This window comes from Anopheles cruzii, chromosome 2, assembly GCF_943734635.1.
Source record: "Anopheles cruzii chromosome 2, idAnoCruzAS_RS32_06, whole genome shotgun sequence".
Lineage (NCBI taxonomy): Eukaryota > Metazoa > Arthropoda > Insecta > Diptera > Culicidae > Anopheles > Anopheles cruzii.
In genome coordinates, this window is record NC_069144.1 from 52981840 (window position 1) to 52997426 (window position 15587).

The 15587-nt window shown below is 46.8% G+C and overlaps 1 protein-coding gene across 1 annotated transcript in view; it reads right to left on the reverse strand.

The window, feature by feature from the left end:
- Positions 1-575: 575 nt before the first annotated feature.
- Positions 576-15587, reverse strand: part of LOC128266949 (tyrosine-protein kinase Dnt) — a 40232-nt gene continuing 25220 nt past the window's right edge. The window contains exons 7-12 of the mRNA XM_053003738.1: positions 15038-15239; positions 13848-14007; positions 11978-12127; positions 10350-10566; positions 8330-8409; positions 576-687 (exon numbers count right to left, since the gene is read on the reverse strand). Coding sequence (XP_052859698.1) covers positions 576-687; positions 8330-8409; positions 10350-10566; positions 11978-12127; positions 13848-14007; positions 15038-15239 — 921 coding nt within the window. The remainder of the gene's footprint in view (positions 688-8329; positions 8410-10349; positions 10567-11977; positions 12128-13847; positions 14008-15037; positions 15240-15587) is intronic.

The window sequence follows — 15587 nt, forward strand, 5'->3', positions numbered from 1 at the left end:
CCGATCGGTTCAAGCGGCCTTCACTCGTGTGCCTTCGCCCGGCTTCGGTCACTGTTTGTCAGCACTTTCACCAGTCGTCTATGTTTCTAGATTTTAGCCTCCTTTCCATCCGCAATAAATACGCAAATACGTAGATCCTTCAACACGGCACCCGGCTGAGTGTTTCGTCTGTTTCTTGTTTGCTTCTTTTTTCCGCCAATCGAACCGCATCTTAATATTGCAAATCGGTCCGAACACGTCTGGGTGCAGCGTCGCGATTCAGGGCACATTCCATTTTTTGTGGGCGAGATCCATCGGCGGACAGCGGATTGCACAACTGGTCACTCCCTCCGCTCATGTGCAACGATTTAGTCACGTTCCGGGGATTGCAGCTGGCCCCGCGAACTGACGCGGTAACAAAAACTGCCGGCGCGAACGGTCCCGATTTTCATCCGGCGCGGTCGGTCGGTGTGCACATTTTCTCACATTTTCCGTGACACGGACCACCGCGCGTTCGCGTTTCGTGTGCAGCGTCGGTCGGGTGCAGTGCTGAGAGCCGCGGACCATCGCGGTCCCTAACGTTGCGGCCGCACCCTCTAAATGTACTTGCCGAGGTCGTCATGAAAATCGTGCAAATAGGCAATTAGCTGCGGGAACGAGGGCCGCTGCTTGTAGTCGGCCAGCCAGCAACAGGATATTACGGTGTAGCTGCGAAATAGAAGTGGAACGAAATGAACGATGGGCGTTTAGGAGGAGCGAAAAAATCCGGAATCCGGTCGGCGGCCCGAGGGGACCGGCTCGTTAGAATTCTTGATCGATTCTGACCGCCGGAAGGCGGAACCCCGCGTCACACACACACACACACACACCGGTTCGGTTCGAAATGAATGGGAAATGTTTTTGAACTTTTTCGCACTCATTTGCATACCGTGGTGGCCGCGGGCCTCAGGGCTTCGGGGCCCGTCGGCCATGTTGGCCATTTAATAACGAAATGACATTTTGGTTTGGGAGAACATTTTAATTTTAAATTATTAACGTGTTGAATTTTTCAACCGCCAGTTTGAACGAAGTGCACTCGGCCGGGCGTAAGGACCGAGGACGAAATCAATAATTCTACCGTCGTTCGGTCGGAGTTTAATTAAAATCATTAGAAAGAAGGGAAAACGCTGAACGTCGGAAACGCCCTTTCTTTGTCTTGTGCTTACTAAGCAATTTTTGTATGAGACTTGAAAAAATTTGCAGGAAGTTGCGGTCCTTATTTGGGTTAAGTTGAATGATGGTGAAAATCGTTAGTGATATGCGCTTCGAATATTCGACAAGCAAACTTAGGGCGCTAAAAGAAAGAAAGAAAGTATTAATTTACATACGAAGCCGAACACAAACGTAAAAATTGCCTACACAGCGGGAGAAGAATGCTTCAAAATAATGTCAAATAAGTACTTATGTTACACTTATGCCAATATTTTTTGCAATCCTCAAAACACTTGACGAAATATAATATTTGTTGTCATTTTGCTAGGTGCCTACTTCGGAGCGTAAAAGAAAAATAAAAGAAAAACATTAAAATGAGAAAAAGTATGAACAGCAAGAGCCAAAAATTCGCGCACAAGCAAAGGTCAAAATTGAGCAATTTGATAACAATTTTCGCGGAGGCTAGTCCCATGCGCAAATCGTTGGTAAAAATCGAATCGCAAGAGCCAATCGATGGTATGTTCAGGTCCTCACAACTTCTGTAATGGTGATTCGACGATTGGCCAACACTGTTTTCGTTACATTTTCCATGTTTTCGTCTGTTCTTGGTGAGCTCTGGTGACTGGCACGTCCTTCGACGTCTTCTGAGCTTCTCGGACCTCTGAGAACGTGTTGTAGCACCGAAAAACGTTTCTACCACCCAAGGAAGCTTCACCATAAGCCACTGTCCGCTTTTGGAATACATCCGACCACTAGTTTTCGTTTATCACACAAAGTACGATGAATATTCTGTGTGATGCAGTATCCGCCCGGAACTTTCAGAATAGAACATTAGAAATCCCTACCTATGAACCTTATTACAATGGTTATATTAAAAGTAGCTATTGTAGTCCACTGCATGATTACTGTATTCAAAAAACTACTTCCTTTCAACATGCCAATCTAGGTAATGCCAATTCACTCCCATTCGTAACGCAACAGGAGAGAAAAGCCTCACTGCAGCCCCAACACTTTGACCGAATCCGAGAGGCTCAGCTAGCAATAAATCATTTACGATGATACTGCAGCTGCCAACGCGCAGGCCACAACTGCTCATTATTATCACAATTATGGCTGGATTAGGGCGGTGTGGGCATGAAGTGACAATGACTAAACGGGCAGACATTGAAATAATGACTTCTAATAATCATAAGCAAGTATGTGGTGCTGCCGCGACTGTAGTCTTAAGGCACCCGAATGGCGGTGACTGCTTGCTTAAGCCATAAAAGGAACCGCTTTTGCGCTATTACTCACCACGGCTAAGGCGACCGCGTCACGGCTTCTCCGTGAAACCGCACAGACAACGGAGGAAAAAATTAAATCAAATGACATCCGGCGCGCGCAAACAGCAGATGGGTCAATTTTTCGGCCAGCATCGCCGCTCGGCGCATCAACATGGACTCCGGCGAAGGAGCTAAAATTTATGAACTCGGTCGCCGGCGACTAAACTCCATTAAACTCGCCTTCAGCCGTCCGAATGTCGCTGTCCACTGGGGAACCAGGGTCCCAGCTGCGGGGTGTGCCCGATGCGGCTCGATAATTGAATTAATAAATCTAAAGTGATTAATTTGTCTTTCAATTAGCCAATGCTTTTATTGCGTCGCTGCCACTCTACGCGACAGCATCCGCTCTGGGGGGGCCGCCACCAGCATCCCCGGATGGCTTGATGTCCTTTTCCGCGTGCTATTGTTTGTTTACTTTTTTCCGGCATTTATTTAACTCGATTGTGACGGGCGGCCCTTTGGCAGTCTTGGGCAGCTTGAAATTATGCGCTTCGCTTCAATTGACATGAAATGATCTGCGGAGACGCCTGCCGACGACGCCTTGCCGGGCAGGGCGTAATCTTTTATGCGGCCATCACCAACAGTAGCCAGTGTGGCCTTCGCTGATCCGTGGAGCGAGCCAGCGGGGCGAATTGAAAACCCCGCACGACAACTACTAAAAGGACATGGCTGAGCATGAAGTTTCCCTTTCTTTGTCGCTGCAAAGATTATCTCCGTCGCATGGCGCTTGATGGCGGCAAAAGTTACTTTCGCCACCGAAAAATATGATGCCTCTGTTTAAGCATTCATTATTCAGTCGACTCCACTCTGCATAAAGCGGTAAACAATGGTCACAAAACTTAACTCCGGAGCCGGAGCCGGAGTCGAAGAAGGGTCGCCAGGCTGTGGGGCCGGGCCACCAGGCGGGAACATCCGAGATAGCAAAGGATTACTTTGGTAGACGGATTGGGCGTTCGAATGTTGCGTCGAGATGTTTGTCGCTTTGGCCCTTTCTTTCCCCTGCCCGGAACATCGCGAACATCTGCAAGATCGCGGCTGGGGCCACCGGAACAGATAATGGACAAAGTTGAAACCGTGCCCAGCGTGCCACGGCCAGTTCGAAAAAAAAAAGATGGAGGGCGGCAAATTATTGCAGCTTAATGTTTTGTTAATTTTATGCCAACGTACTTTGAGTGCGGCCCGGCGCTTCGACGGCACTACGGCGGATGTTTACTTTGCGTACGTGAGGCCGCTTCGGGCGGGAAAATGGGAGCTTCGTGATGGGAAATCGAAAAGTAAATTCCGTTCTGGGGTGGCCCGGGAAACCATCTGTTGGGGTTCTCTCTCTCTCTGTTGCTTGGGAGGTGGCAATTGGCATGGGGCAATTTGTTGCTTGAAAAATTCGACTGATCCGATTTTAATCCGCAAGACAAAGTGTGGAATGCTGTCAAAGTGTTCCCCGAGTATTTCATTAGCTAGCGCGCCGATAAAGTTATTTCCGAGCACTGACAGTTCAATGAATAATTAATGTTTCGTGTAACTGGTTTGTTATTGATTTGGTAGCTAATGAAACTTGCAATCAAGGCCCTTACAACAAAAAAGAATTCAAATCAATGTTCTAATGACGGAAATACCTTCATTCGTATAGTTTTTCTTACAAATGGCTGGTTGCATGGTAGTAGTACAGACGTATGATTTAGTTACAAAAACGAGAGGATGCGAATTAACACTACATACGATTAATATAATATTTAGCTGAAGTGTTTTATGAAAATGATAAGTCTGGCCCGTTGTCATCTTGTTTGGACTTCCGGAGAGTTGACTTCAATCGATTGTCTTCCTCGGTTCTGACGATCGATTGGAGTCATTCTCTGTGCTAGGCTGACTGTAATGTCCCCGTGAAAACATTAAGTGACTACTTGGCTAGTTTGTTCCGTGAAACTGTTCTTTTGAGGCGTCCTCAACGAAACCCTCCTTGGGCGACCGTGTCTTTAAAACGATTTCCTTAGATCAGGGCTATGTTAAGCATCGCAACGCATTAAGTGTCAGCCTTCTCTATTAATTAGACGTAACGTAAGAGCACATTGAAGTTTAAAAAAACCTAAAAAGAAAATTTTATGCCAGGTATATAAACTGCATGAAGCGCGCAATGACTACAGGCACTAGGTCCTTCTGGTGCTTTGCTTACTCTAAGCGTAAGTGTAGCCGTTTGCTTGTGTCTAAGTGTTGTGCTATTTGGTCTAAATTGTGTCTATAAGGTGCCAGGATACGTAGCTTGATGATTCTGTTTAAGAAATAAAACAATAAATGAAAAACAGGAAAAAAAATGAATAAGAAAAATAACTGAAATAATTTTAAAACAAATATTTAAAAAAGGATTTAAACATAAAAATAAAGCGGGACAGCATACATTCAGTTCGTGGAACTAGTTTATCGAAGTTTATGGTTTTACAACATGTTGGAAAGTGCGCGAGTTTTTATCGACTCAGAACTGCAGACTTTCCTTCGCGCCCTTGTAAAGCCCCAACAAAACGTATCATTCGACGGAACGCAGATTATTCACACGAAATCCATAAACCAATCTAATCTCGATTTTTGTACGCTATCATCATCGATTGGAAGGATAAAAACAAACTTTCACCACCCAGCCTCACAAATTGCAAAGTTACTCGCCAAATGGCGCCAAACTTTGCAGTTTATGTTGATGTAGCGGCACGGGACACTACTTTCTGTCCACCATTTCCAGTTCCTTACGGACACCAACCCACAAATTGACGACACTTTTTGGCAGTAAGCTTTGCAAAGTTAAGAACTGGAATAAAAAGACAGAAACTTCGCACGTCCCTCTTACGATCCAGGTTTTTTTTCTCACGGATCACGAGTGAAAGGAACTCGAAAATCATCCCCCATTACAATCGCGGGCCTGAAAGTGGCGTACGGCGCTGGCGGCCCTTATCGGCATCATTTGCCGTTTGCCTCTCGAGCAACAAAAAAAAAAGAGTAAAAGTTGAATTATTCAACGCCATTAGCCTGCACGCGACGACCGGCGAAATTTTACATCCGCGAACGCCGCGAAGCCGCGAAGTTATGCTGCGTTTGAAGTTGTCGTCCCGGTGCGGTGGCCAGACGCTACGGCCCCACCGCGGGGCCTCTCGGGGGATAGTTTAATGGGTTTTTATGTTTCGCGACGCGACGAATACGATCGTTTGTTTGTTTTTATTCACCGCACCGCGCGCGGTATTTGGGAAGAAGTTGGCAATGTTTATTTTTTGTATGTTTTCTGGGGGGCGAAAAGTCACAAACGATAATGTTTCGCCGGCGCGCGCGAACCGTGGCGGTATGGCATAAATGAGCATTAAATTTGTGTCGGTCCGTGTCTCGGCAGTGAGGCGAAAGTGAGGCCGATAAGGACGCTCCCCACGAAGGGAGAATGAGCTGGGTGCGGCCAAAGGCCCTCGATAGAGATCTTCGCGATGGCAATCGTTTCCGGTGCGAAGGAAAGAAGTTCCAACTGGGAAGTCCGGCCTGGGAAGCGGTGCAGTTGTTATGCTCACGGAGTCCGTGACCCCCACAGTTTGAGTTCCAACGGGTTGTGGGTATGCAAATATTGCGACAAGCAGCATCCGACGTTGTCAGTTGTGTAAGCCAACAATGGGGAGCCTCGAGAGGGAAAAAACACGGTTCTGGGTCCACCACCTATTGGACCGACTGAACAATAATAAACCGAGACACGTTGCCGATGATGGCCAGGGATGCTGTTTTTGGGTAAATATTTGTGCAGACCATTGTTGGGGCAACTATTAATATCTTGTTCGGCGAACAGCGACGACGACGACGACGGTGGCCGTTTGTTTGTTTGTTTCGTGTAGGCAAAAACGTGGGTCCATCGGGGCGGGAACAGTACGCCAGCAGCATAAGATGGCGAGCGGCGCACGTGTGCGGCCCGTTCTCGTCTCGGTGTCGTCTCGCTTTCGCGCCTCCGGCCCGTCGGTAATTTTATTCATAAACACCTAGAGGGCTGTGTCCGGGCGTGTGTGAAGCATTTTTACGGCCGTGCAATGACGGTTTATGGCGGTAACATAAAGTGCAGCTTTACAACCAGCCTTGGAGGAGGCTGCTACTTTCCACCGGCCACACAGGGTCGGTCTGGATCGACACAAATCAGTGGCAGCAGCTTTTCCCGGCCCGGGATCCTGTTCGCGGATAACGGTTAACGGCGACAATTTGATCATTTGCACCTTTATGCGCTCATGCTTTCCATGGCCCCCGTTACAAATTGTCCTCCACGGTGTGCTTTCCGCAGCGCACGGAGCACGTTTTACGGTCCGCAGACATTAGGCCACATCATCATGGGAGTGCGAGTGGCAACTCGATTATGGGCGGCTCCTGTTTGCAGATCGAATATGCGAAACATAAGCTAAAGGTGGCACGCGGAACTCAAAAAACATTTTTTTCCAGACAACCCAAAGCAATTTGTTTCGAAATTCTCTTGACTCAGCGAAAAGCGAACGATAAACACTTTACGGCATGTTGTTAGCAATTTTTATGACGCGCCTTTTACGGGCCGTGGCGCCCAATTCGCGAAACGGAACTCGCGTTAACCCGATGAGGGACGAAAAATTAATTCCGACCAATTTCGCTGATGAATTGGCCGACGGTACGGGCGTCCCGTGTGTTATTATTTTGGTTTTATTATCGGCCCGTTAGATTTTGATAAATTTTAGAATTGTCTGCAGCGAGCTTGATTGAAATGACTGAGGCGACATTGGGTGCATACGTTACACGACGTGACGTCATTTTGTTTGAACGTAACCGATCTCAGATAGATAAATTTTCGATACGAAGAAAATGTGCGAAAGAACTCTTTTCGAACGAACCGAAGTTCAACCTTCGTCAATCGAGTTAATGGAAGCTTATTTTCTTTCAAACCTTTGAGAAGTAAGAGTAAATATAGGAAAAAAGCAATCCTCTTCGTTAGGACATATTTAGCTCCTTCTTCGAATATAGGATTCATACAAATAATCCTTTTAAAAGGACTTCCTTCCTTACTTTAGACAATCTTAAAATTAGGCGGGGCAAATGCCAAAAAAGAGACAAAAAGCAGAGTTAATGTTGTTTGTCAAATTTAACCAAATAAATCAAAAGGGCTTGTCAAAAGGAGAAGAAACAAAGAACGTGTTCGTACTGTTTTACAGACATTTTAAAATCAAGTAGCGATATACCAAGTTATAGAGTTTTGCGAAACGAGTTAGTGGTTTGAAAACTGAAAAAGATTTACGAGTAACCATAACGCTGGCATCGGATGGCGTTCTTTATTTGAAGCAATTAATATTTCAATGAAACTGCCTCATAAAAACGAAGAAAAAGGGGCCTTATTTTGGATATCAAGCTTGTAAATCCTTTGCTAATACGTCAAATATTCATACAAAACAGCAAAAAATATTCAATACCAAAGCCACCGAAGTATTATTAGAAACACTATTAGAAAAAGCTGGCATAATTGAAAATAGAACATCCGATTCTGTCATAAAATCAATTGAAACTACAACCTAAATGAATGAATCGAAACGATGTTCAATGTAACATGTTTCGAAATCCTTTTGGGTTTGGAGCCTAAATTTGTACAAAAGGGTCTTTTTAATTTAGCGATAAAGTCTTAGTGACTAACACACGACACAAATATTGATTCTACAATAATACTCATCGTTACAGTGAACATGATGAGGGTCAAAAACAGAATTGCTTGCAAGATGAGTATTTGTGTCCCAACATTCACCCAAACTATACGGAAGCCTCACCATATAACAGATAATTTATGTTGCATCATCAAAAAAGGGGTGGCCAAAGCATATACTTACAACTCGTCGGGACAGTTGACTGGCTGCGCTAACCGATACCCATCCCGCAGATAAGCCGATAACTCGAAACAGTCCACCTCCTGCGAACACAGTGAGAAAGAGAGAAAAAGGAAGTGGGACGTTAGAGAGCATCCTAATCCATTCCATTACCACTATTAAATGGGTATTCGCCATCCTTCAATTGCCATCCCCGGCAGAGACGTGTGGCCACGCCGGGGTTACAACAAATGATCAGCAGCCCTCGGGACGGAGGGGACAACGTTTTGCAACGAACGAAGGCGAGCGCATTAAGCGTGCCCGCTCGTCCAGAACGGGACACACGTTAAGTGAGTGTGAAAAGCAAATAAAACTCAACGTGCACGCGAAAAGGGGTGAGCTTAGGCCGGGGCTTGCACAGCAAAATCCGGAAACAACCGTGGGGGACCGAAGAGAGGATCAAAGACAATGAAATAATTTACTCCGTCCGGGCCAATCCGTGCCAGGGAGCGTCCGCTGCGGAGGGTTCAACCCAGCACCCACAAAAAAATGCGTCACATTTACGTTGGGCCGTGTTCCTTGATCACGAAACAGGGAACAGGGCCAGGCTGTTTGCAATTATGTTGCACGAACCGAGGCCGAAAGACGCGCTGGGATAATAAAGGACCAAAATGGACCCAATAAGAGGAGAGAAAAAAAAACAATAGACCCCGAAGGATGGGATGCTTCTAATAACAAAAGAAAATGGTTGCGAGAAAAAAGAAAAGCCGCAGGGCGAACGGCAAACGGCAAAGAAGTTGGCCCACATACTTCCGGGAAGCTTCGCGGGGCAGGATTCGTGAGCGAATTCCTTCGTGTAATGAGCTGCGTAATGGAAACGGCAGCATGTTGCTAGAATTTGTTCTCTTAAATTTGTTGCCGTTTTTGGGGTGCGCACTAAACGACGTTCCGTTGCGGGAGGACATAACATAAGACACACACTTTAGCGCCGAAGAGGCCTTTCGGGGCGCACATGCCCGGATTTACGAACGGCTAAACGGCTCGAGATTGCAGGCGGAACACAATGCAATTGTACCGGAAGCCGGAAGCGAGCACCGATGATTATGATTATTGTTGCGCATTAAGGCAAAGTGACGCTCATCGGAGCACTCCGGTCCGCTGATGGGCAACTGACAACCGGTTTTCCATGCAGGCCCTTTATCCTTTTCAAGATCCCGTGGCCACCCGTGGGCTGCGGACGGAATCAATTTAATTAATTGTCTGCCATTTATTATTAATTCATAATCAATGTAATGTGCGTGTGCGATGTTGGGGCGCTCGAAGCATTCAAAGGAGGCCAGTCCGCGATGGTCCTTCCGTGGGTTGCGGGACGGAAATTTATCGCCGGACAGCGCCGGGCGCCGAGTTTACTGTTTATTTTCGTTACGCCACTCTCGGTCCAATATTGGGTCGTCCCTTTTTCGTGGTGTGGCCGACGGCGAAGATGAGAAAAGCATGTTGCCTCTCTTGAGGCATGTCCTTCACGGCATGGCCGTTGTGTCCGTTCATCGGCTCGCCATGTGGGGGGATGGTTCGAAATTACAGTCATCGAACGATGGCGGCGGTGGCCGACATCGGAAGTAGGTCAACACATCGCCATCATCGTCAGCCCGCGCTAATGTTGTGGGGCCGGAAATCGTTGTTTGACCTGTCGGTTTGTCCGTCGTTCCGTGTCACTCGATGCGTTCCCGACGTGTTAAGAGTGTGGCCCCCGGTTCAGCCGGGAATCTCCATTTTTCGGCCGGGGTGACGGTTGGGTGACGAAATCATAAATAAACAGACGGCCCGTAGGCGGGCCATTAACGAATAGGGAAGGCCCCACGGGTTTGACGGGTTCGAGCAAATATAATATTTTAATGCACACAGCGCCACAGCGCAGGGCTGCGAAGGATGATTGTGATTGATGTAATGCCATAATGGCGAAATGAGTCACGCGCGGGCGGACGGGCGGCTCGGAAAAGGACCCTTGGGAGGATGGCGCGCTTTGAGGACCGGCAGCACTTACCTCGAATGGCATGGCGGCCAGGGTCGCTAGCTCCCAGAGCAGCACACCGAGGCTCCAGATGTCGCTCGACGCGGTGAAGAACTTCTTCTCGAGCGTCTCCAGCGCCATCCACTTGACGGGCCGGTTCTCGTTGTCCCCCAGACAGTGATAATCGCTGGGAAAGACGTCACGCGACAGCGCGTTATCACAAACACGAACGTTCAGCTCAACGTCCAGGCTGATGACGGAAGATACAGAGAGTGAGAGAGAGAGGGAAACAGAACACAGATTTGCATCGTTAATGTTATGATTCGTTTTTCGACACCAAGGACACGGTTTCCATTTCAATTTATGTCGAAAACAGGCGAAAATACGTCGCATACGGGAAGGTTGCATGTTTCGAAAGGAACATAACAAGACTTGCCGAAAATGACACTAAAACTGCTGTTTGGTTTCTATGCAGAGCTTATTCCGGGTACAGGGAGATGGGATTTGATTCCAAACTATTGAAACTAAGTGAAAAATCATAAATGAACAATGTTAAATTTCATATTTGAGTGTTTGTATTATGGTTTATGTCATATTTTACTGTTATAAAACTGTCTCGTCTAAGCTTTTAGAATAAAATAAATGATACCAAAGGTTAATCACTATCAAATAAAAGTATTTAGTTGTGAAAGTCATTTAGTAGCAGCAGTCATACTGAATGATGAAATAAAGTATAAAGCGTCACACTAAGGACGAATGGACATGCAAAAATATGTTGATGGTTTGGTTATGTTATTTTGTAGAAATATTGGACATTGGTTTTCGAAATCGTCTCCAAGAACTGTAATCTAAGTCTTTTGGACAGAGTCTACCTTTTTGATTTCATATCAGGTGTGTCAGTTTCAATTGTCCGGCTGATGTTTTAGATGTGGCTAGCAGGGTTCTACGCATTCCCTCGATTTGATATGTTTTGACACACAAAATATCATTTTGTTCATTTGACTTTAAACTAAAAACATTTGATTGTGTCACGTTAAAAAAATAAAGTTACTTGGGATGTGAGCGAAGGTTTCTGCAATTCTAATGTCGTGATTTTAATTTGAAGGATAGCTCCAGAATTTAAACATTATGGAGCAATGATGCACAAGAAGCAACAGTCAAGATTATTATTTTTATCAACACGACATAAATGACTGAAATCCTTAATAAAACAATTTGTTTCAAAAACTCAATCAAAGCGACACTAAAGCCGTGTTCCTTCACTGGGTGTCGTGGTATGTGTCGCCTGCAAACAACCAAACTTAGTTGCTGTCCGAGAAAACAGTCCAATTAGATTACCGGTGCCCAGCTTTACGGCACGTCCGGATGTTGTTTACACTACAAAGTTTGTGAAAAATAATCGAAAAAAGCTCCGTCACCACGAATCGACGGCAGCGTGTCGTTAATACGAAGGCGACCGGCGACGAAACGACTCACGGCACACAAGAGTAATGTTGCCACTGCTCCTGACAGTGGCACTGCTCGGGATCGGGTGCCGGCGGGCGTGATTTTATTCGTCCAGTCCACGGGCCATGCCGACGAGATGATGGCGATGTTTATGCGCTCCATCTTCCCGGGCATGGCGTTAAATGATATCGTCGTCGGCCTCGACTACTACTTACACACAGTTCCGGGTGGCGATGTCCTTGTGCAGCACGCCGAGCGAGTGAAGGTGGGAGATGCCACGGGCCACCTGCAGCCCGAACTCCACCAGCTGTCGGGTGCTGAGCTGCGAATTTTGAATTCCAATCTCCCGGCAGCTCTGCAGGTATCTGGAACGGGCCGGCCAGAGGGACAGATTGTCAGTAGATTGGTTTTAAATTTATGGTGATTTGCTTTTGAGGTTTGGTTTGCCAAAAACGGCGACTATCGGGCATTAGCAGTGCGGGATGTTGTTTGGATGGGCCTACTCCGGCCTACGGGCTCGTCGGGAGGACCGAGCGCCGGAAAAAACAGGATAATCCTTGGCAACGAAAAGCGTAGTATGGAAAACAGCGGTCGAATGTGATGTTTTTCCTGGTGCCTAGGCTTAGGCCAGATGGCCGCCATGCCGTTATCTAGGGCTCCCTAGGTTGACGATTGCTTGTGGTTGGGGTTTCCTTGTTTCTTTGACACAGTTTCCCAAAAATTTATTTAATAACAGCCCAGATGTGTTGATATTATTTTCTAATTTAACTAAAATAACCCAACTTTGGGGACTGATCACATAAGTTACGAATTGCGAATACCTTTACCTCAATTCGGTTCCGTCTTTCATAGTCCAAAAAGGATTTGGGCCCCTAATATCCTCTGTTTTTTGTTTTAGTGAAACATGTTTCAATTTTTACATTCCTATTCACCTCGTTTTATTTATTTTTACTTGTTGTTTTCTCTATCGAGATGAAACAAAACTCCAAGAAGGAGCACACCGTCGGAAGGTATCGATAGCAAAGGGTGAAAAATGTAAGAAGCCTTTCGGCCCCTTTCGAAGAATTTGCCCCGCCGTAACATTCCACCGAGGGTATAATTTCTCCGGTGTGTATAGTGGCATCAACACGAAAAAGGATACTAAACAAACATCGGCATGTTGTGGCATGTCCAAACAGGGGCCGCTACAAATGGAAGCCCCGCTGCGCCAGGCCATGCAAAAGCCCTGCCGGCAGCTACTGGGTTCTGGGAAAATTTGCGAAATGTTACACTTGTCCTTGGGTCGTCGCCGATCCCTGGCCGGCGCATCCTGACGAAGGACGGTACAGATTTTTCTGATATTCGATAGCACCGCACCGGCAATATAAACCCCGCTCCGGTCCTCTATTGGCCCACCAGGGCCGATGGGTGGGCACGTTGCTAAATGTCTATTTGATAAATGGCAGCCTCGGTGGCCGCCGGTAAAAAGGATTCGTGGCTTTTTCCTCCCTCGAAAGCAGGACATTCATGCACACAAAATGGAGCGAAAAGTGAATACATTTCCGTTCCCTGGTGCCGGAAGCGCCACCGACGGGGGCGAGGAGGATGACATTTTGTTTGCAGCCGGCAGCAACTCCGCATGCTGCAGGTGGTTTTTGGGGGTGGCAGAAAGGTCCTTTTTTCCCCCCGAGGAGGCCCAAGACATGGCGATGTCTTGAAGACTTTTCGACCACGGCGTCTTTGGTCACGGCGGTGGCAGAAACGGTAGTACCATTTGGAGAAAAGGACCCCAAAACCGAAAGGACGACAGGCGAACGAAAGAGAAAAAAATAGAACACAGAAAGGCACAACTGTCAAGCGATGTTTATTCAGGAAGTGATCCCACTTTTTGTGGGTTTTGTCCGCTTTTGCGGGGCGAGCTGTGTGGCGTGTATTGCAAACGCGCCGTGTTCGTGACTCTGTGATTCGGTGCGAGGCAATGTCCAACACACAATCACGGTCCGGGGGCGCTCCGGTCCGCCGAAAGCCTCCACCGAAAACCTAACCCTCGAAGCTGGCGAAGGAAGTAAATAAATCTTCTCGGCTACGGGACATTGTTTTACTTACAGTTTGAGATTTCCCTTCGCCGCCAGCGGGTAGGCCACCTTTGGGGGTCCCGAAAGTTCCGTAACCGCAGCCACGGGGAACAGGATGTTGGGGTGCGAGATGCCGCACAGGGTGGAGCCCTCCGACAGCAGATACGCCACCTGGCTCAGCGAGGCACCGTCTGTGGGCGAGAGATTGAGATTTTTGGGGATTATCAAATTTGGAAGTCGTTCCATCGTCCGACCACTGGCGGTCGATTTGGAATTCTGTTCGAGTGGTGCTCGACTGCAGCATTAGAAAGAAAGCTTACTATGGTATTGTAAAATAAGAAAACCGGAAACCAATTGTAAAGAGTAGGATGAAATTATAATCAATATGAGAATTCAAACTAAACAAAGAGGAAAAGAGGAATGAGATAATGAACAGGAATAACCTTGTAACAATGGCTAATATAGTAGGATATCTTCAATCAACTAATGATAAGCAATTAAAGAAATGAAAATAAACCTAATCACATGAAGAAGTGTCTATGTATATTGAAAGCTTTATCAAAGAACCATATAGAACATATAAATCACATAGTAACAAAAGCTAAACCGGTTAAAAACTAGTAATTTTTAATGCAATAATAAAAAAAAGCTGGATCAAATAAAAAGCCAAATTAATGTAGCATAATAAAACTTTGAATCAAAACACAACAGTTAACTAAAGGCAATTTAAAAGACATATAAACCAAAATACGTGTGCAATCATGAATTAAAAAGGGGTAATCAATGTTTTCTTGAAAACGAGAAATGGAAAAGACCTGGTTGGCACCTAATACTAACCATAAAAAGACCTTAAAACAAGGAAATACAAAAGTGGAACAGTAACAAACAGCAGAGCACAAGATGAACTAACGAAACGTAACAAACCCACACAAAGGCCAACAAAGTAAAGAACCCTTTTCAGCAAGGACATATTGAAATAACATACTTAACATACTAACTATAACTTGACATCGAGGTCAAATGAAAATACAAGAACGTATGCGTTTGTGAAAAAATACGAAATGTCCTTTGCATGTCGATCAACCGACTAATCGGCTGTCGCACAATAATTCGCTCCTATTCTGCTGAACGTCTCAAGTACGAAGCATTTCGTTCCATGCGCGCATGACGCAGGGCACCGCTGCCCGCACAGCCAGATTCACGCCCTCGCCCAACACTCACCGACGACGGTTTTGATGAGGACGTCTCGCGTTTCGCCCAACGGATGGTGCAGGATGCCACTGTAGATGCGACCGTACGTTCCCTCCTGGACGAGCTGCTGGCAGAGGATGGTGCCGGGCGAGACGGCGATGCGCCGCAGCTTGTCCTTCGGATTCGAGCTGTTGCTGTGGATGCTGCGGGCCGGCGTCGATAGGCTGTAGACCTGCGGTGGCGAAAGAAATGAAGGCATTAACGTCTGACTGGGCCGACAAGATTCGACGACAAGATGTCTCCCCGAGAGCCCGGGGATTTGTGTGCCGCAAAATCAGATCCCTGCAACCTGCAGTGCCAATCGTCCGCCAACGCTAAGCGAGCAACGCAAAGGGCTGTGAGGATGGGCCGGGGGTTTGGAAGATGTCCACAGTTTTGGGGCTCATTCCCCCGGAGTTACTGGCACGTCAGAGGGCTCGTTACGTGGTGTTGCCTTGGTCACGGGGAAGTCAATCCTTTCTCCCGGTCTCTCTGTGCCGCAGTCTGTAAGGTAGAGCTCCCTGCAACTGACGACCGGTCG